Source organism: Panthera onca, chromosome B1 (assembly GCF_046562875.1).
Source record: "Panthera onca isolate mPanOnc1 chromosome B1, mPanOnc1 haplotype 2, whole genome shotgun sequence".
NCBI lineage: Eukaryota > Metazoa > Chordata > Mammalia > Carnivora > Felidae > Panthera > Panthera onca.
This window is the reverse complement of record NC_138342.1, coordinates 5476905-5497565: the sequence shown is the minus strand read 5'-3', so window position 1 is coordinate 5497565 and position 20661 is coordinate 5476905. Positions and strand designations below refer to the sequence as shown.

General features: G+C 52.7%; 1 protein-coding gene across 3 annotated transcripts in view; it reads right to left on the bottom strand.

Annotated features, from left to right (window-relative positions):
* EVC2 (EvC ciliary complex subunit 2) overlaps nt 1-20661 on the bottom strand; it is a 134028-nt gene that overhangs the window by 23441 nt on the left and 89926 nt on the right. For all 3 annotated transcript variants that reach the window (XM_060655460.3, XM_060655459.3, XM_060655461.3), the window contains 3 exons: nt 19485-19939; nt 13516-13720; nt 11245-11367 (listed from right to left, as the gene is read on the bottom strand). In XM_060655460.3, coding sequence (XP_060511443.3) covers nt 11245-11367; nt 13516-13720; nt 19485-19939 — 783 coding nt within the window. The remainder of the gene's footprint in view (nt 1-11244; nt 11368-13515; nt 13721-19484; nt 19940-20661) is intronic.

The window sequence follows — 20661 nt, the reverse complement described above, 5'->3', positions numbered from 1 at the left end:
CAATGCCCATCACCTCCCCTCCCCTCCCTCCCACCCCCCATCAACCCTCAGTTTGTTCTCAGCTTTTAAGAGTCTCTTATGCTTTGGCTCTCTCTCCCACTCTAACTTCTTTTTCTTCTTTTTTTCCTTCCTCTCCCCCATGGGTTTCTGTTAAGTTTCTCAGGATCCACATAAGAGTGAAACCATATGGTATCTGTCTTTCTCTGTATGGCTTATTTCACTTAGCATCACACTCTCCAGTTCCATCCACGTTGCTACAAAGGGCCATATTTTGTTCTTTCTCATTGCCACGTAGTACTCCATTGTGTATATAAACCACAATTTCTTTATCCATTCATCAGTTGATGGACATTTAGGCTCTTTCCATAATTTGGCTATTGTTGAGAGCTATAAACATTGGGGCACGAGTGCCCCTATGCATCAGTACTCCTGTATCCCTTGGGTCAATTCCTAGCAGTGCTATTGCTGGGTCATAGGGTAGGTCTATTTTTAATTTTTTGAGGAGCCTCCACACTGTTTTCCAGAGCGGCTGCACCAGTTTGCATTCCCACCAACAGTGCAAGAGGGCTCCCGTTTCTCCACGGCCTCTCCAGCATCTATAGTCTCCTGATTGGTTCATTTTGGCCACTCTGACTGGTGTGAGGTGATATCTGAGTGTGGTTTTGATTTGTATTTCCCTGATGAGGAGCGATGTTGAGCATCTTTTCATGTGCCTGTTGGCCATCTGGATGTCTTCTTTGGACAAGTGTCTAGTCATGTTTTCTGCCCGTTTCTTCACTAGATTATTTGTTTTTCGGGTGTAGAGTTTGATGAGCTCTTTATAGATTTTGGATACTAGCCCTTTGTCCGATATGTCATTTGCAAATATCTTTTCCCATTCCGTTAGTTGCCTTTTAGTTTTGTTGATTGTTCCCTTTGCTGTGCAGAAGCTTTTTATCTTCATGAGGTCCCAATAGTTCATTTTTGCTTTTAATTCCCTTGCCTTTGGGGATGAGGCTGCATATATTTAAAGGCCACAGTCTGATTAAACGGTGACATATTTACACACCCCGAGGAAGTGGGAAGGGCTATGGCAAACCTACGGAGAGTTCCTCGAGAGGAATAACACGAGTGATGGGCATGTGACCCAGAAAGGGAGGAGTGGTGCCCTTCTCCCACACCTGCCATGAGCTCAGATTTCCTGTCACCGTGACCTCCGAATGGCCTCCTTTGGCCCCATCCTTGGACGGGTGGTGGCCCAAATATCCTGAAAGCCGTGTCTCCTGCAGAAGGGCAGGCAGGGTGAGGCGGCCATGAGGGTATCTTGAGTTTTTTTTACGCAAATTCAAACCTAAAACGTGGGGGCAGCGTAAAGCTTTTCGTGTGTGCTGCACGAACCACGTGGACAGCGGAATTAAGATGAGAAAGATTCTCCAAAATCCTTTTTTTCTCTTTGGAAAGTTTACTTTGTTAATTCCAGCACCATAAGCATGTGCCTGCAGGGAGGGATTCCATCCTTGTCTAAAAAAGGCTCTGGGAAAGGATACGGGTTTGCATTTCTGTGACAAGTTTCATTAAATATTCAGGCTACCTAAAGTAATAAAAATTCATTTTCAAAATAATACGCTGCTAAGTACTCTCATTTTAAATGGGAAGTTTAAACTGCCTCCTTATGTGTGTCTCTGACTCAGTGCATTTCAAAAAAGTAGTTTTTTCTAGGGGCTGTGATGTCTTTAAATGCAAAATAAAATAACCAACCACCCCCCCCCCCCCACCTCCATCAGGGGTGCCTGGGTGGCTCTGACTGCTCGGGTCATGATCTCATGCTTCATGAGTTCGAGCCCCACGTCAGGCTCTGTGCTGACAGCTTGGAGTCTGGAGCCTGGAGCCTGCTTCGCATTCTGTGTCTCCTTCTCTCTCTGCCCCTCCCCTGCTCATGCTCTGTCTGTCTCTGTCTTAATAATAAATAAACGTTAAAAAAAAAAAAAGAAAGAAAATAGATAATACCCAAAGTAGAGAAATGAAGAAATAGCAAGATAAGCATGTTATTTGGAAATACGGAGGTAAATGCCAAAAGATCAAACTAAAAAATTAGAGGTCATTACCTCTGGGGACTTGAAAACGTATGTGTGTGTGGCTCCAGGGAGTTGGCTCCTTTTTCAGCACAAACCTTGTAGAATTAGATTCTAAAAGAATGCATGCATACATTTTATAAAAATGAAAAGTAAAACGTTAGCTTTTTAAAAATATTTATTTATTTTTGAGAGACAGAGAGAGGCAGAGCGTGGGCAGGGGAGGGGCAGAGAGAGAGGGAGACACAGAATCCGAAGCAGGCTCCAGGCTCCGAGCTGTCAGCACAGAGCCCGACGTGGGGCTTGAACCCACGAGTGGTGGGATCATGACCTGAGCTGAAGTCGGACGCTCAACCGACTGAGCCACCCAGGTGCCCCAAAAGTAAAAATTTTTAAATGGACAATGTAGAAACAAGTTACTACATTCAAGCCATCCAAAGATCACTCTAGTAACCTTCTGGTGAGTGAAAGGCAGAAGTGGAAGAGATTAGAAAGGTAAAATGAAGCCTGTGAGGCCTGAATGCCACATTCAGGAATCTGCATTTTGTCTGGGGATGGTGGGATTCTAAGAAGATTCTAAGCAACTTCCCTTAGAATTGTGCTTCAGGACAGGACTTTGACAGAGCCTGCCTCAAAGGACAAGACGGGGGCTTGAGTAGACGCAAAGGGAACCACGTACAGGATTTCCCAGTCTTTGCTGGATGGACAGATGTTCTCTCCCCTTCCTAAAACGCCTCCCCCGGCAACGCACCTTCTCTTCTAAGCTTCGTAAGAACCTGTGCCGTCACCGTTCTCTCTTGTCAGGTCATCGGAAAATGAGCACATTATTTTCATGCTTAAGCTCTAGTCACTTCTGAGATGACAGGGTGTGGAGAGGCGTGCCTGACAGAAGTCCCGGCCACCTCTGCATGACTGGCGCGGCGGGTGCAGAAACACAGCAGGCTGCACGGGCGATCGCAGCGCGTGAGTCCCACTCCTGAATGAAGGGGCTGCTAATGGACTGTGCACACGTGCGTGTCACGAAACCCGGAAACAGTGGACACACAACGAATGGGTGAATGGGTACCACTCAGGTGGAGGACAGCATCCTTCAAATAAGACCACAAATAATGGGTGAGCAGGAGGCACGGTCACGTCATTTTCCTTCACATCTAAGTGTCTGCAAAGAATATTCATGAGAAATTTATATGAACTGTGTGCCAGAACAGCAGCAGACACATCAAAGATTAGCTGAAACATCCCCCTCATTTCTGGATCTGCTAAAGTGACAGAGGGATGGGCAGAGAGACCTGTGGTTTGGGGCGCCTGGGTGGCTCAGTGGGTTGAGGTCCATCTTCGACTCGGGTCATGATCTCATGGTTTGTGAGTTCGAGCCCCACGTCGGGCTCTGTGCTGTCAGCATGGAGCCTGCTTCAGATCCTCTGTCCCCCTCTTTCTTCCCCTTCCCCCCCTCAAAAATGAATAAAGGTTAAAAAGAAAAAAAAAAAGAGGACTGTGCTTTGGGCACCTGCCGGCGACGTGACCTTGGACAAGCCTCTCCACCTTTCCGAGTCTCAGTATTCTCATCCATGAGATGGAAATAGTAATTATTGCCCTCACCTGTCTCACCAGAGTGAGAGGCTATACGAACAGAATTCAAGATGGTTTGAAATATCAAGAGGTTGAAAAGAATCTAAATGTCTTACGAGCTGAGCACCAGCTACATCATTTAAGCGTCACATGCACCACGATATGTTAAGCTGCTGTAAAACACCACGAGGGAACTCTCATATACTGATAGGGAAAGTCTTCAAGCTTCAGTGTTGGGTAAAAAGCAGAGACAGGTGGGACAGAGAAAGAGATATGGAGACAGAGAGAGACAGAGAGAGAGAGATGTAGACAAACAGACAGACCTATTTCTACTAGCTGGAAAGTAAAAATGAGTCCCATAATTTGTGCTATGAGTTTACCTTGCTCTGTGGATTGGCCCAGGCACGGGGACAGGAGGAACAGACACATTCTCCGTCCTGGTCAAGGCATTCAGCAGGTAATATCTTGGCCAGGCAACATTTTGAGGGGCAGCCCTCCAGTCCTACAGATCCAACCAATGGCACCAAGCTGGTCAGAGTCTCCTGGAAGTCAGGGAAGAATCTCGAATGTCCCTTCCTCAATCAGGCACCCACCTATGAGAAGCCCTCCTTGGTTGTCCTCCAGGAGAGGGTACTGGGACTGACATAACTGACCCTTGTAGGGTGACGCTAGCCACCAAGCCCACAGTGGACCCTTAGCCTTGCAGAGGGTCTGGCCGTGGGGCCCTTTAGTTTACAGAAATCGAGAAATTTCTTAATGGGAGCGGGGACTGGAGGCTTAGCTTCTAGCTCAGCCCTATGAACACAAGGGAAAGAGCAGGTCAGACTAAGACAAGGCCCACATCCCCTAGAGTCAAAGAGAGCAGAGACCAGGCAGGAAAGGAGGGGTTCGAGACAGAATTAAAAGTGAGTATGTCCCCCCAAATATTCTCTACAAAGTGACTAAATTTTGCCTCAAAGGCTCGGTTTCTTAGTGTAGCCTCCAGACTTCCTAGGTCCTGGCTTTTACCTACCTCCTAGGGCTTCCTTCTCCATACCTAACAGAAAACACCCAGCCTTTCTGAAGACAAATGAAATATCTTTCAAAATAGGACTTTTATAAAGCTGCAGTGGAACCACGATAAATTCCAAAGTATCATTATCATATATACTTTATTCTTTAACTAGAATATTAAAAAAAAATGAAAATCAGTAACAAGTTTTTTTTTTTTTATTTTTTAATGTTTATTTATTTTTAGAGAGAGAGAGATACAGACAGAGCATGAGCGGGGGAGGGAGAGAGAGGAGACAGAAAATGCCAAGCAGGCTCCAGGCTCTGAGCTGTCAGCACAGAGCCTGACGTGGGGCTCAAACTCGCGAACCATGAGATCATGACCTGAGTTGAAGTCGGACGCTTAACCGACTGAGCCACCCTGGTGCCCCAGAAAAAACTTTTTAAAAATAGGGTAAAATTCAAATCCCTTTGACAAAGGGATAGGTCAAAATTTTCTACTTCTGGCCAGGATGGAAGAACCAAAAACAGATTTACTTTCCCACCACCAGAAAACCAGATCCCATATATGATGCCATAGTTTTCAGATACTGGGCAGCACTGGGGTACCAGAGAGGAAGGAAATAGACAAGGTGGCCCCACAGCTGCCTCAGCTTACTGCTTGGATGCAGTTCCTTGGGTGCACCATCGGATGGGGACCTGGGGAAAGCCCAGCAGGTGCACCGGGTTAAGAAAAGAAAATCAGAGTTTGGGAGGTCACTGTGTCTAGAATTTGTAGGGCAGAGTCCCAAAGAGGAAGGAGCTGCAGAGAGAGAGAGAGAGAGAGAGAGAGAGAGAGAGAGAGAGAGAATACTCCAGAGACCTCCAGGGGTGTTCTCAAGGCTTTCGCTAAGCGTTGGGCATGCTTGGGAAAAAAACAAAACAAAACTGTACCAGATCAGGAAAAGAACCACCAAAAATAAGAGGCATAGCAATTTCTGGAGCCCACACAGAGCTGGGAAGAGTCAGTGTTCCTATTAGCCTGAGTGAGAAAAGCACAGAGGCATCAGGGAGATGGGTAGTACCTCAGTAATAGTGATAAATTAGCTCTTGACTAAAGGCAGCTCTTAATTCCAACCTAACAAAACTTAAAAGCATGTCTTGAAGGGATAAAACGAATCCTAAACAATGTAACGACATGTCCAAACGCCAACACTATTAAAGAAAATGCCACAAAGTCTGGTACCCAGCATGTAAAACTACCATGCCTAGCATCTAATCAAAAATTACCATGCACACCAAGACGCAGGAAAATGGGATCCACAACTCAGGGGGAAATCCATCAGGGGAAACAAGAGAGATGATGGAACCAGCAGACAAGGACATGGAAACACTGATAAGGAAGAGCAATGAGGCACAGGCTGGGAAGGGAGGTAACGAAATTGCAATTATTTGTTGACATGGTGACTGACTATGCAGAAAATCAACAGAAGCAGCAGGTGAATTCTCACAAGAAGAATCCCAAAAGACAGGGGCTTCTATTATCCACCTTGAAGGATGAGTATAACAGGGCACAGAACAGTTAAGAAACTTGTTCAAGGTCACACAGCTGGCAAGTGGCAAAGCTAGGACTTGGATGCAGATGTCCGGCTCCAGAGACAGAACAGAGACAGTCTGGAAAGACTTATTAATAAAAACTGGTAACGTTTCTTTACACCAGTACTGAATATGTCAAAAATACAATTGAAAATAGGTTACCATGGGGGGCCTGGGTGGCTCAGACGGTTGAGCATCTGTCTGACTCTTGATTTCAGCTCAGGTCATGATCCCAGGGTCGTGGGATCAAGCCCCGCATCAGGCTCCGCGTTGAGCGTGGAGACTGCTTAAGATTCTCTCCCTCCCTCTCCCTCCTCCCCTTCCCCACTTGCATGCGTACACACTCTCTCTCTCTCTCTCTCTCAAAAAAATAAAAATAAGTAAAAGGTTAAAAAAGAAGAAGGCAGGTTACCATTCACAACTGCGAGCAAACCTATATTGGATCTAGAAATCACGCAAAGAAATACCTTTCATCTAAGGTGACCATATGGTTTATCACGAAGTTGAGAGTGAAAAGGAGCTAATGGGAAGGTCATTGGGACCGTCCCAAGAGACTGAGATATATGGTCACCCTACTTACAGAAACAATTGTAAATCTTCTTCAAGACCCTAAGAGAGGATCCAAATAAAAAAAGAAACATTCTGCCTTCTGGGGGATGGAATGCCAATTCTCAAATTCACCTGTAAGTTTCATGCCATCACAACAGAAAGTTATTTAGGAACTGGATTAACTTATTCTAAAAATGTATATGCCCTCCAGAGTCTTTCAGGTTTAAAATGATGCACCAGTGAGCTTACAGTGACCCCCCCCCCCCATCAGAAGGCCCAGGTGTCGCTGCCTGAGTCCCATTTCTGATCACAGGCACACTCCGGCCCCTCCGGCAGCTGCCGGTGACCAGAGCAGACTCCTCACTCCATTAGCTCCTCAGCTGTGGAGAAAAAGTGGTCAGGCAGGAAGCCCATCCTCGTCTGTCTGTCTGTCTCCCTGCATCATTCACACCACTCTCTGTGAACCAGTCAAACAGCCACTCACCCACGGCGGAGCTCGGGTCAGCGGGGTGGGTTTTCTATCTGAAAGCAGGAGGGGAACCTCCAAATGGCTGGTGCGCCAAGTGGCCGCACGCCTGAGGCTGTGAACATCTTAAGAGCAGAAACCGAGACCGGCCGGGCCTGGAGGAGGCAGTCCACAAAACGATCTCCGAAGGAGGAAATGGAAGGAGACAGAAGGATGGGAGAAAGACGAGAAAGGCAGGGAAAGAAGTGGAGGAAAGGCAAGGGGGACGCGGGCAGGGCACGGGAGAGCCACTTTGGGAGGCTGAACCTCCTCGCTGTCGCAGCTGGGTCACAACACGGCAGATGTGCCTCATCCGACCCCCAGCTCTAGTATGCACTGACGTTGGGCAAATCCCTTCAGGCGGAAGCGTCCAGACGAGGCACATATCCACCCGGGACTGAGGGTTACAGGGATCGCTGTCTCGGATTCTAGCAAAGAAAGGGGCACCCAGCAGGTGCCTCCAGTGTGCTTGGCAGCCCCAACGAGTGAAGCCAGGGTCCCTCTGGGAACCCCACACTGCCGGCCAGACTGAGGCTTTGTGACGGGTCTCTGACCCAGTCCCTTTCCAGCCGCACGAGCTGTGAGGGGTTTCTCAGTCCTGGAACACGATCAGACCGCTCTCAGCTGCTGGCACTCAGACCGAGGGCTGTCATCTCCATCCGAAATTACCCTGCAGATGGAAATTCTGAACAATTCTGGCCCCGGTGCTAAGAGACGCGGCCGATCGATGTCGGGAGGAACGTCAAAGCCGTTGGCTTGAGAGTGCGCATTCTATCAGCACTTGCCACAGTGAGGTGGCCGGTTGTGTGGATGGCCTGTCATTAAAAGGTTACAGCTGACAAAGGCCTCCTGCCTTTCTCTGGGTTCTGGCGCACACACACGGGGCTGCTGCATCATCAAAAACCAGCACTGTAGCCCCCTCAGAGCTAGGAAGTACCTTTCTGTCCGTTTGCTCCTCCCAATGACCCCGTTGCTACTAGGTTCTGATTGTCCCAATCCTCATGTGACAGATGTGGGAGCCGAGGCGTGTCTGTCCCACACTGAACAACCGCGGGAGGTAACCGCATCCGGTGAGAATATTCCCCGTCAATCCTGACCGGGGCCTTCGACGCAGAGGCAGCACCAGGGCGAGGGGCCGGAGGTTCAGAAGCTGGAGCCCCGCGCCCCCCCACCCCCCGTCCCTGGACACTCGTGGGGCTTCTTCTACGGGACATGGGGTGCCCAAATGCAGGAGCACCTAGCTCTCAGATGGCTTAGCTCTTACTTATCTATCTGTAAAGCGTGTGCCTGATTTGTATCGTATGTATTTTTAATTATTTTATTTTATTTTTATTTTTTAATACGAAATTTATTGTCAAACTGGTTTCCATACAACACCCAGTGCTCATCCCAGCAGGTGCCTTCCTCAATGCCCGTCACCCACTTTCCCCTCCCCCCCACCCCCCATCAACCCTCAGTTTATTCTCAGTTTTTTAAGAGCCTCTTACGGTCTGGCTCTCTCCCTCTCTAACTTTTTTTCTCCTTCCCCTCCCCCATGGTCTTGTTAGGTTTCTCAGGATCCACATAAGAGTGAAAACATATGGTCTCTGTCTTTCTCTGCCTGACTTATTTCACTTAGCATAACACTCTCCAGTTCCATCCACGTCGCTACAAAAGGCCATATTTCATTCTTTCTCATTGCCACGTAGTACTCCATTGTGTATATAAACCACAATTTCTTTATCCATTCGCCAGTTGATGGACATTTAGGCTCTTTCCATAATTTGCCTATTGTTGAGAGTGCTGCTATAAACATTGGGGTACAAGTGCCCCTATGCATCAGCACTCCTGTGTCCCTTGGGTAGATTCCTAGCAGTGCTATTCCTGGGTCATAGGGTAGATCTATTTTTAATTATGCCCGTCACCTATAAGCAACATATATGTATACAGAAAGTCCTGAGTAGGGTGCCCAGAGACGCAGGCATTCAAAGGCAAACAAAATAAATGAGCACTCTTCTTACTGGAGGGTTAGTGTATCTCAAGAAGGGAGTTAAGTTCTTAAATCAGTGCACAGGACAAACATGAAACGTAAACTGCCCTTGAAAATGCCAGCGATCGTCCAGAGTGGGGCAGAGGGCTGCGTCTTCCACACACGCAAAGGGCCTGGCTGGATCTCAGGACAAAGGCACGACTCACACGGAAATGATGGAGGTGAACTCAGGGCAAGGTGGGCTGCAGAGTCTGGCTCAGGGAACCGTGGGACAGGATGTCATCTGTCACCACTCACGGCCACCCAGTAGTCATCCAGCCTGTCCCTCTCCTCCGTCAATGGGACAAGCAAGGTTCCGCTCACCTTCTCAGCCTGGCACGTGAGACCCTCCACCGTGGCCGGCTGTCCTACCCTCGGGACACCCTGTACTCCTGCAAAGCAGCCTTTTCACAGGGCTGCCAATCCTCTGGGCTCCCCTGAACCTGCACCATGTCCTTGGCCGTGGTTCAGGCCACCCACTCTCCCTGCCAAAACAAACCTCAAGTTTTCCTTCTGCAGCAACATCCACCTCGAGCCTGACGTGTTTGGGTCACAAACTGGCCTGTGTTGGAGGAAATGCCCCACTGGGCCCCCAGGCTGCCCCTCAGCACCCCTCTCCTCTGCTGCTCCTTGGTGAACTGCAACCACAACCCACCAGGCAGGCTAGCTCTGCCTGAGAGCTGCCCTCGTGTTCACCTCCTCCAGGAAGGCCACCCAGAGAGCCCCAGGGAAGCCTGTGACCAGGTAGCCGCTCAGCAAGCCCATCTGGCTCTCACACTAATTTCCATCTTCAGCGCTAGCCTTTAGCAACGAGGATGCCGACATTTTCACCTCTACCCGCCTCAGTCTTCGTCCTACTTCTCAGGTTCGCAGAGAACTTGGGTGGGAAGAGGGTGCTGCCTCCTGTGTCCCTTGAGACATCCCAGCCTGGTCACCCCTAGAAGGAGCCACTGACCTCTCACCCTGCGCAGGCTCTGCGGCTCCCGGCCAGATTATGCTTTTGCGATCTGAAAAATACACCTGCACTAAATACACCTAGACAAGGACACGGACAGGAGGCAGGAAGAAAACGGCCGCTCAGAGATGGTCTGATAGATCCACCCACTGAACCCCTCCTCTCAGGAACCCACCCTTTGCGAGGGGTGCTGGGTACACGGCGGGCACCTAGGCAGCGAAGGCACAGTGTCAACTCTTAAGCATCACCTCTCCAGAGAGACCTGACCTGACTCGGCCGCCTCTGGTGGGTCTCACTTCTCCCCAGCCCCGTCTCATCACTGTCGCATCACCTCCTCTGTGTCCTAACGACACTGATCAGGGTCTGTGGTTTTAAGTGCTTTCTGTCCGTCTCCCCCAACCATGAGAGTGAGGCCAGGAAGGACCGTCGCCACTGAAGTCCTAGAGTTTGTCGACACCACACCCGAGCCACTGCATCATGCCGCCTCAGGGTCCCAGCGCAGTGAACGCACAGTGGGGTACGTGTCAGGATAAGAAAGGAGGAAGGAGGGGGAAGAACCGGGTGATCCGATCAGGCTTCTTAGGGGAGGGGACACCTGAGGACAGAGGCGGTGCCTCAGGAGGGCCAAAGACAAGGTTCATCTATCCGGGTAAGGGAAGGCGGCAGGGTTCATCCAGGAACAGGGAAGAACGTGGAAGGCTCCGCATGTTTGTGCGTGGTACACGCAGGGGCGTAAAGTATAACACGTGCGAACGCCTGGGCGCAGAGCCAGGCACAGCGACGGCGGCCACCGCGGCAGCAGCTGAGACGTGGGGCCCGAAGGACGAAGCAGAGATGGAACCAGAGACCGGGCGGGGAGGGAGGAGAGTTCCAGACAGGATGGGCGGAAGGGCCTGAGGGGCAGGGCTGCGTCCCAGCTGCGGGACCACGGCAGAACAGGGACGGGCAGTGAGGGCCCCCGGGGACTCCGTGTGTGCTGGGAACTGGGTGGCATCGGCCCCGTGTGTGCAGTGAGAGCAACGGAGGAGGCAGGAGGACTGACCTTTTCAACCAGGTCTTCGGGGGCTTGCTCCTCAAAGAGCTGAATTTTATCTTCGATGCACTTCCTCAGAAGGTCTGTCTTGCTTTTACTCTTGGAGCGCGGCTTTCTTGCCTTGGACTGTTGCTAGAGGGGGCAGGAGAAAGCACGGGCAGGGGAGTGACTGCCAGTGGGTTTGCACAGCGGCCCCCCTCCTTGTCTCCCAAAGCCGAGAGGAGCTCCCGCAGCATATGCACCTGCACAGGTGTCTGAGGCCGGCAGAGGGGGGGAAAGATGGACATTTTCCTGAACAAGCTCAGCGCGTGGGCCTTTGGTCCACCAAAGGCAGAAAAGGGACTCCGGAGGGCACAGCCAAAGCTTTGAGGTCAGGCCGCACAACCAACCCGAGGCCCCCGAGGCCCAGCCGTGGGACCCGGATCCGGCAGCCTCTCCGGGCAGGGGACTCGACAGAAGAGGTGTCCCTGTGCTTGTGAAGATACAGAGAGCAGCTCTCGCTGCTGGCACCAGCAGAGTCCTCCACCACCGGCCCCTCTGCTTTCCCAGGACCGTCCTCGTGAAGGGAGTCAGGCTCAGCCAACCGCGGCCACCAGCCTGTGTGTGCATTTCTCGAAGGGGATCGAGGAGCGCACTTCACAGGCGGGGCCTCTGCCCCTCGGAGGTAGGACGCGGGGCCACCTCTCTCTCCAAACCCAGCACCTTGAGCAACTTTAGAATCCAAAACTTAATTCCTGCCAGGATTGGCCCTTGGTCAGCCCAAAAGCAGGGGAAACACACCTTGCTTCCCTTATGTGAAAATATGTTTAGTCGCTGTTCCAAAACTTGGGGGGGGGGGGAACCACTTTGATCATTTGTTCCTTACTCTCTAACTACCATCATCTTGTGTATCCTGCACCCTTCTAAGAAAAGAAATAGAAAGGGAAAAAAAAAACCATTTTTTTTAATGTGAAAGAATATGAAACCTTCCAAGCTGTTTCTGCATTGTACTGCTGTTTATTCAGTGAGGATATGTCTGATTTTTTTGTTGTTTTGATTTTTTTCTTCCCCTAAAGAAAAAGCAGTGGGTTTAAAGTCAGGAAAAACCAGCCCAAGCCCAGTTCTCCCACCTCCTGCCTGCCTCAGTCAACTCACTTTTCCTTTGCTGGGTGGTTTTCTCTTTTGGAAAGTGAGCTTGGAAACCTGCCTCCTGGCATTGCTGTGAACTTGCAGGAGACAGTGTTGGCTTAAGCGCTTTGAATAGGTTTTGAATCTCAACACAGCATCGCCTCAAGAGAAGATTGACCTCTTGTGTTCACCTGGTGATTGGCTGGCTCAGTCAAATGAACTGCACACCTACTGTGCGCCGGGCACTTTCTAGGTGGTGGGGACGGAGTGGTGAAGGGGTTAGAGAGCTTGTCTGCGGTGGGGACGCAGGCAGGGCGCGGGCTGAGAAACCAGGGCGTCTCAGGCAGTGGTCGATTATGTGGAGTCACGGACCACAGCCACGTGAGGAATGCCTGGGGAGGGGGTTCTTCTGGACGGGTGCTCGGGGTGGGCGTCTGAGCTGGGATGCAAACAGATCACAAAGGGCTGGACCCTCGAGGTTCTGGGGGAGGCATGTTCCTGGCAGAAGAAACAGCAAGTTCAAAGGTCTCGTCCTGAGCTGGGTTCCCCAGCGGCAGAGCCAGAGATGGGGATGGGGAGACCTTGGTTTCCTGACAGAGGAGCCGGGAGCATGTAGGCAGTGAGGGACCAGGTCAGGAAGGGCAAAGGGCGGGGCTCTCAGGTAAGGTGTAGCCTTGACGGCTCCGTGGGGGGGCTCGGGGGCAAACATGGCCTCCGAGAGCTGTCTGTCTTCGAGGCACACGACAGGTGCCCCCAGAAGGCAGCTGCCCATCATCGCGCTACAAGGCCGAGGGTGGGGGGTTCTCTTTCCCTGACCCCGCCTGAGCTAAGCATCCTCCTTATGCCACTTACGGAAGGGCCAGCCTTTTGTACCCCGAGCGGGTCACTGAGTGTGGCTGGGGGAGCGCGTCTCAGGCCGGGTGGTGCCCATCTGCCCGGAGCCACGCCCAGAAGGAGGGAGCAGGTGTGAGCCTTGAGCGGCTGCGGTGCAGGGCCCGGGCGAGGGGGTCTGGGCCGGGCACCGTAAGGTCAGGACGAGCTTGGCGGTGCTACGAGTAGCCGGATGCCGACACGGCTGCAGAGGAGAGCGACGTGGGATGAACCCGGAGGGGCGTCGGGGGCTGAGAGACGCCCCACGTCAGCCACCAAGGAGCCGCCGGGCATCACTCTCACCTGCATCTCAGGGGCAGCCAGCGCCTGGTCCAACTTCTGGAACTCTGCTTCTCGCCAGGCGGTCTCAAACTGTTGCAGCAGGACGCGGGCCCGGATTTTGGGGAGGGCCAGGCTCCTGTCCATCTGGGCGAAGCAGCCGTGAACCTCCTGCCTCATCCTGAGCAGCTCCTCTTCAGACTGGGAGAAGGCCGAGGAACAGAGCTTCCTGGAAAAGCCAGAACAGAGACGTTCTTATGCGGAGGAAGCGGGCCGGGGGGCTGGCGGGGGTGGGGGGATCCAGACAGCAAAATGCACACGTTCAGTCCACGCCTGGAAAGGCTCATCGTGCCTTCATTGGCGCATTCCTTCCGCGGCGATCTCTCAAGCACCGAGCTATGTCGTGCTGGACACGCCCCTGTCCCGGAGCTAAGCTACAGTGGGACGAGGCTGTGAGGGTGTCTGCGGGGCCACAGCAGACCTTCCGGCCCCTCCTGACCAGGGACAGAGCCTGCTCTCGCTTTAGGAACACACGAAAACGCAGCGTCGTCCGCTGAGCCCGCTCAGCAGCATGCGGTAGGTCCCAGCAGCCTGGAGAAGGGGTGGCCAGCTCAGCTCAGGAGGACGAGGGGAAAGGCTGGGGCCAGTGCCTGGGTCTTAAGAGGTGATGCCCGACAGCCATCACTCAGAGAAAACCCGTTCCATGCTGGGAACGTGCTGACTGATCTCCTGCTAAAGGCTGACCTGTGTGTCCCCCCAAAAGATACTCAAGTCCCAATTCCCGCTACCTGTGAACGTGATCTTATTTGGAAACGGGGTTTCTGCCGACGCGAAAGGAGGATAAGACGAGGTCATAGTGGAGTAGGATCGGCCCTTAATCCAACATGACCGATGTCCTCATAAGAGAAGAGAGACATACGCAGGGGAAGCCTTGGGACCACAGGGGCAGAGACTGGAGTGACAGAACAAAGCTGACGGATGCCAAGGGCAGAGGCATCACCAGAAGCTGAGAGAAACCAGGAACAGACTCTGTCCTCGTGTCCTCAGAGGGAGTCCGGCCCGGCTGATGCCTTGACTTCACACTTCCGGCCTCCAAGGCAGCCAGAGAAAACCCTCCCGGTTTGTGACACTTTGCTGTGGCAGCCGCAGGAAAGATCCATTTACCTCCGTCACTGCCAGTCCTTCCAGCAACTCGATCCTCAGTTTACAGGTGAGGAGGCCGAGGAAAGTGCCCACCCTTCCTTTCTGGCAAGGCCCACGGCCCACTCCACCGGGCGGACAGACCACAAGCTCACTTTCCCACGTCTCTGGGGAGATGTGAGGCTAAGTCTGCTGGGGACCCCAGCGCAGAAGAAGTTCCTGCCGGGCCAGGAGCGAGCAAGTGAGGGAGAGTCCTCTTGTGCTTCCTGCTTCGGGCAATGCATGTCTGTTCACTAGTTCATCTGAGAAGTGTTCTCTGTTGACAACCGCGGCTTTCTTTCCTTCTTCCGGTAATGTGCAATCCACACGGGCTGCATAAAATATGCCCTGTGCTTGCTTTAGAAAAACCTGCAGGACCACCGTGGGAGGCCGGGACCGGCCCTACCACGCCCAAAGCTCAGTGAGGGAGGCTGGGACCGCAGCTCAGCTAGAAAGTTCTCTTCTGGAAATAGAATAGGACTTTCCGCTGACGTGGGCCTCCAGCCAGAAATAGTGCGAAGGCCCCAGGCCCATGTCTTGACATCCTGTCTTGGGTTTCTCACTTCATGGGGTCTGTCAACTGTTTTAAAAGAATGCCAGGAAGGGGCGCCCGCGTGGCTCAGTCGGTTAAGCGTCCGACTTTGGCTCAAGTCACGATCTCACAGTTTGTGAGTTCAGGCCCCTCATCGGGCTGTGTGCTGACAGCTCAGAGCCTGGAGCCTGCTTCGGGTTCTGTGTCTCCCTCTCTCTCTGCCCCTCCCCAGCTCGCGCTCTGTCTCTCTGTCTCAAAAATGAATAAACGTTAAAAAATAATAATAAAAATAAAAGATTGCCAGGAAGCTGCCAGCTGCTCCTTGGTACCTTACGCCCTGGAGAACCTTTTCCCCACTGTGTTTGCGGGGCACGTGGGATCCAAAGTGAAAGTAACCTTGAAATGACTCTGAGGCACAATTCTTTTTTTTTTTTTTTTTTTTTTTTTTTAAATTTTTTTTTTTCAACGTTTTTTATTTATTTTTGGGACAGAGAGAGACCGAGCATGAACAGGGGAGGGGCAGAGAGAGAGGGAGACACAGAATCGGAAACAGGCTCCAGGCTCCGAGCCATCAGCCCAGAGCCTGACGCGGGGCTCGAACTCACGGACCGCGAGATCGTGACCTGGCTGAAGTCGGACGCTTAACCGACTGCGCCACCCAGGCGCCCCTCTGAGGCACAATTCTTGCCCATCCTCAAGCCCATCGGTCCCGGGGTGGCCCGGCCTTAACGCTCTGCTGTGTAGGCACAAAGATAAGATGGAAACACAGGAGACAGGGAGGATCTGTGCCCTAAAGGAGTTTAAAATGAAGGCAGGAGCTCAGGAAAGAAGTCTCAAACACATGCTTTCCCTGGCAAAAAAAAAAAAACAACAAAAAAACCCACATCCTTGTTAATTCCTACTTTACCCAACCAGGTTTACAGCAACTCCATCCTGCTTGAAATCAGAAAGTTTCTAAAAATGTGTTTTAAGACGACGGTGCAAAGCCATTTTTTTTCAGAATGCCTCAGTAATAAAGGCTGCAACCTTTTGGAATCTTGAATAAGCAAAGTAGACAAACACATGTGTATCGTGTGCATTGACCCTCCTCGACCCTTAGAAAAATGATAAAGCGTTTTCAGACAGCAAGGTGAGAATTCTCTTTTCCTGGTGAATGACTAAACCAGAGGCGGCTTTGGTCATACTCTCTGCAAAACGGATCCACAGGATGTTGAAGGCAACGACCATCTGGCAATGGGGATGTCAGGTCTAATTTATACGCCTCGAAGACTCCAAAGCGGGTTGCAGCGTGCAAAGGGACTCTGGGGGAATACAGAGTGAATCACCGAGAACAATTCGTGGGACTAGGAAGTGGTGTGTAAGGGTCCGCTTTTTACCGGCTTGGAGAGGAGACGGTGTCTTGTGTGTCCAAGAAAACGGGCGCTAACAAAGACTGGGAAATACATGAGAACCATAAAGCAGAGATGGGGAAGAACTGAGAGGTTGTACTCCCTGCAGACACCCGAGGACCCGTTCTCCCTGGTGGTGAGGTCAGTCCCGGGGACCAGCACTGCGTAGGAGGAGGCACGAAATGGTGGAAGCCGGACAGATCCCGTTCCACGAGAGGTAGCTGCCAAGGAAGGATGGGCATTGGCAGGAAGATGCCCTCCGTCCCATGCCCATCACAGGGGGGCAGGTGGGAGGGACCACCGATGCCCAGCGCGCAGCCTGCCGGCCCGGCAGAGGGGGGACACAGACGGGCTGACCCGATATGCTGAAAAGGACTCGTTCCCCTCTGGCCTCCGCCACCCCCGACCCACAACACCCCCTCCACCCTCCTGTCCGTGCAACAACTTCCAACAGGCAGAGCTCTGGATTCAGAATTAAGTTGTGCCCAAGAATCAGCTCAGACGGTGAAGCGTCTATACCAAGAAAAGTATCCCAAATGGGGTTGAGTTTTGTTTATTTGCTCGGACGGATTGTTTGGGTTTGCTTATTTGCTTAAATTTCTGGGCTGGCTGGTTGGTTTGTTGAAAGGAAAAGCAGCTTTAAGGAACATGGATTGGTAGGTCCGTTTGTTAAGAGGAAAAGAGGCTCTCTGCTCCTGCCTGATGGGCACAATCACGTTCATACAGGCAAACAGTTACTTCATTACTGGAAATAAATGGACCCGGTGGAGGGTGGAAATTGTTCTTTCCTCCTGCGCTGCTGGTTTTTAACTTTGTTCCTTCACACCGGCCACACCGGTCCCTCCGTTTCACCCCCAGATAAGGACCACGACTTCTGTCAAGCTGCCCCATCCCCGGTCGTGCCCCCTCGCCGCAAGGCACCGGGGGCCCACGCCCGCTCGTCTCTGGCTCCCAGTGCCAGGCCGGTGGTGGGCGCACACAGCGTACCTCCCTCGGAGCCTGGCAAAGATCTGGATCCTGCAGGGTGCCCCGTATGGTTACCTGCCTGGGCATCGTCTGTCAATGATGGCCTCTCTCTGTGTCTGCTCTCCTGATAATCTGAGCTCTTCCAGCACAGGAATATTAGAGGTAAAGCTACTACTCATCTCCCACTTCCTGCAGATCAAGGGTTGTGTTAAAGGATTTAAATATATTAACCCATGTACTCCCTCATCGATGCCGTGAAGGTGGCATCTTGTTAGACGTGGTTGATGACCTAACCCAGGGCCACTACCGTGCCCCTTGTCAGCTCAGCTTTTGTTTGGAGGGGCTACCCTACACACCCCTCACAGCTCCGGGGTGGGGCTTCTGCAACTGGTCTAAGGCAGGGACTGGCAAACTACGGCCTGTGGACCAAGTCCGGCCCCCTGCCTGTTTTTGTTAATAAAGTTTTACTGGAACCCAGTCAAGTTCATTAGTTTACAGAGTGCGTCTGGTTGCAACAAAATTCAAGTGGCCCTCAGTGACTACGCTTATCTGCATGTCATTAAACAAACGTTTACTGCCTCTGGTCTACGACAATCATGGCTGTGTCATTCTCCTTGCCGGTGAGCGGTTTAGGCATGGGCTTGTGACCGGTGGTATCAGAACGATTGATGTCTAAGATGTTCAAAAGGGATAATGAGCGTGACACCTGGAGCTGCAGCAGCCATCCTGAAACCATGAGGGGATGAGCCCAAAGACCAAGGAGGCACACGGAAGGTAGTGGAGCACAAAGACTGTGAGAACTGGGTCCCTGACAGAATCACTGAGCCACTGAATCAAGCCTAGAAACATCTACCGCTGACTCCTTCCTATAAAATATTCTCTGCGCCTTTTGCCGATGCGATAGTATCACGTGCTGCGGACCGCACCCTAAGTGATTTACTATTGTCGTTTAAGGCAAGAGAAATGAGGCTCAAGTTGGTTAGGTGACTTTCCTACACTCAGCTGGTGGGATTTAAATCCAGGCTTTCTGGTCTACGCGGTCCACACCTCACTCCTCTCTAAAGCCCCACGCTGGCCTTGTTTGGAGCTCCTTCTCTTTCCGATCTGATGGGCCAGCCCTCAACAACTGCCAAACGCTTTGCTGGTCTCTCTGACACCACAAAAGGTGCCCCATTTGGGCCACACCACATCTCCGTCTGTGCAGACAGCTGCCAAACACTGCCGGGAAGCGAAGGGCTGTGGCGCTCTGGCCCCTGAGGCAGGTGACTTGGGCTGGTCCTCATCACTTCCACAGCATTCCTGCGTCTTTAAAAACAGGAGGTGTGCCATTTATCTGCTATTTTCCAGTTATTATACGAGAAGCGGTGGCCAGCTGTGGCCCAGTACGTCCTACTCACAGGCGGATGTCATTACACGGTTCTCGAATTAAGAATGAAATCAAATAGCCCAGTCACCGCATCGGTGACTGAAGGGAGGGGCCGGGTGAAGAGACAGTGAGACCTGGAAGGCCTCAGAGTAGAGGCCAACATCACACGTCGTTGACATCTGGTGAAACGGGGCGGGCTCGGAATGGCCTCGAATGAGCAACGACATGTGATATGTCCTGCATGGGCAGGAGCTGTGCCTGGTCCCCTCGGTAAGAAGGCCGGCCGACGAAGGGCCTTGTCCCCGGGAGCAGAGAGGGGAGGGTCCTGTTCGCCACCAGTCACCTCCCTCCATGGGAACCTCACCCTCTTCTTGCTACAAAGCCTGCCTCTCGCTGGCCCCGGCTGCGGCCCTGGGTGACCCCGTCCCCTGGGCCGCCGGTCCTCGTGACTAAGGAACTGCCGTCCCCGCTCCCGTCTATGCAGTGCCCGCTGTCCCCTCGACCACGGGCGGGACCCCTCTCGCGGGGGGTGGAGGAGGGGGAGGGCTCGCAGGGCACTCACGCGAAGATCAGGTGCTCCCAGCGTCTCAGCTCCGCCTGCTCCTCCGTGGAGGCCTCCGGGGCGTCGTCCTTCAGTCTCTGCCTCACGCTCTGGACGCCCTCCTGGTCCCTGTCCCTCTCCTCGGCCTCGAGCTGCCGGGCCCGGGCGGCCAGCTCCCGGCCGTGCTCTTCCAGGATCTGCTGCAGGAAGAGCCAGGGCACGCCGTGCTTGAGCAGCTCCTGGGCCACCCCCGAGCTCTGCAGCCGCCGCAGCTCCTCGGTGGCCTTCTCGGACAGCGACAGGGTCAGGGCCCTGAGGTCCTCCAGGGCGGCCTGGTCCAGGCGCTCCTGTAGCGTCTCCAGCGCGGCATTGTGCTCCGCCAGCAGGCTCCCCCAGCGGCCCAGGAACTGGCCGGCGTCCTCGGCGGCTCGCAGGGCCTCCCCGACGGACAGCAGCTCCTTCCGCTGCTCCTTGTGCTGCGGGGGTTTCAGGCAGGAGAGCTAAGTGAGGGCAGGGTCCGTGCACACAGCCCCCTGGGGGACCCCGTGCAAACCGGCTGCAGGAGGCACAGGACGCTGACAGGTCCTTTCCCGACGACCACGCTTGGAAAACTAGCCTCGAGAAAGGAACCCAAACTAGGGGCGCCCGCGTGGCTCAGTCGGTTGAGCGTCCGACTTCGGCTCAGGTCACGATCTCAGGGTTCGTGGGTTCAAGCCCCGCATGGGGCTCTGGGCTGACGGCTCGGAGCCTGGAGCCTGCTTCCGATTCTGTGTCTCCCTCTCTCTGCCCTTCCCCCACTCCTGCTCAGTCTCCCTCTCTCTCTCTCAAAAATAAATAAACATTAAACGAAATTTTTAAAAAGAGAGTAGTAACCCAAAATATAGTGAGAGCTTCATTTGTTCGAGGCTTGTATGATCATTTTTTAATTTTAATTTTTAATGTTTCAATTTTTGAGAGACAGAAAGCAAGCGGGGGGACGGGCAGACAGAGAGGGAGACACAGACTCCGAAGCACGCTCCAGGCCGAGCTGTCCGCACAGAGCCCGACGCGGGGCTCGAGCCCATGAGCTGTGAGATGATGACCTGAGCCGAAGTCGGACGCTTCATCGAATGAGCCCCAAGGCTTATTATTGAGTAGGTAAAGCCCACGAGGCAGACCACCTGGGTTCCAATCCTGGCACCTCCATGGCCAAGAGGAG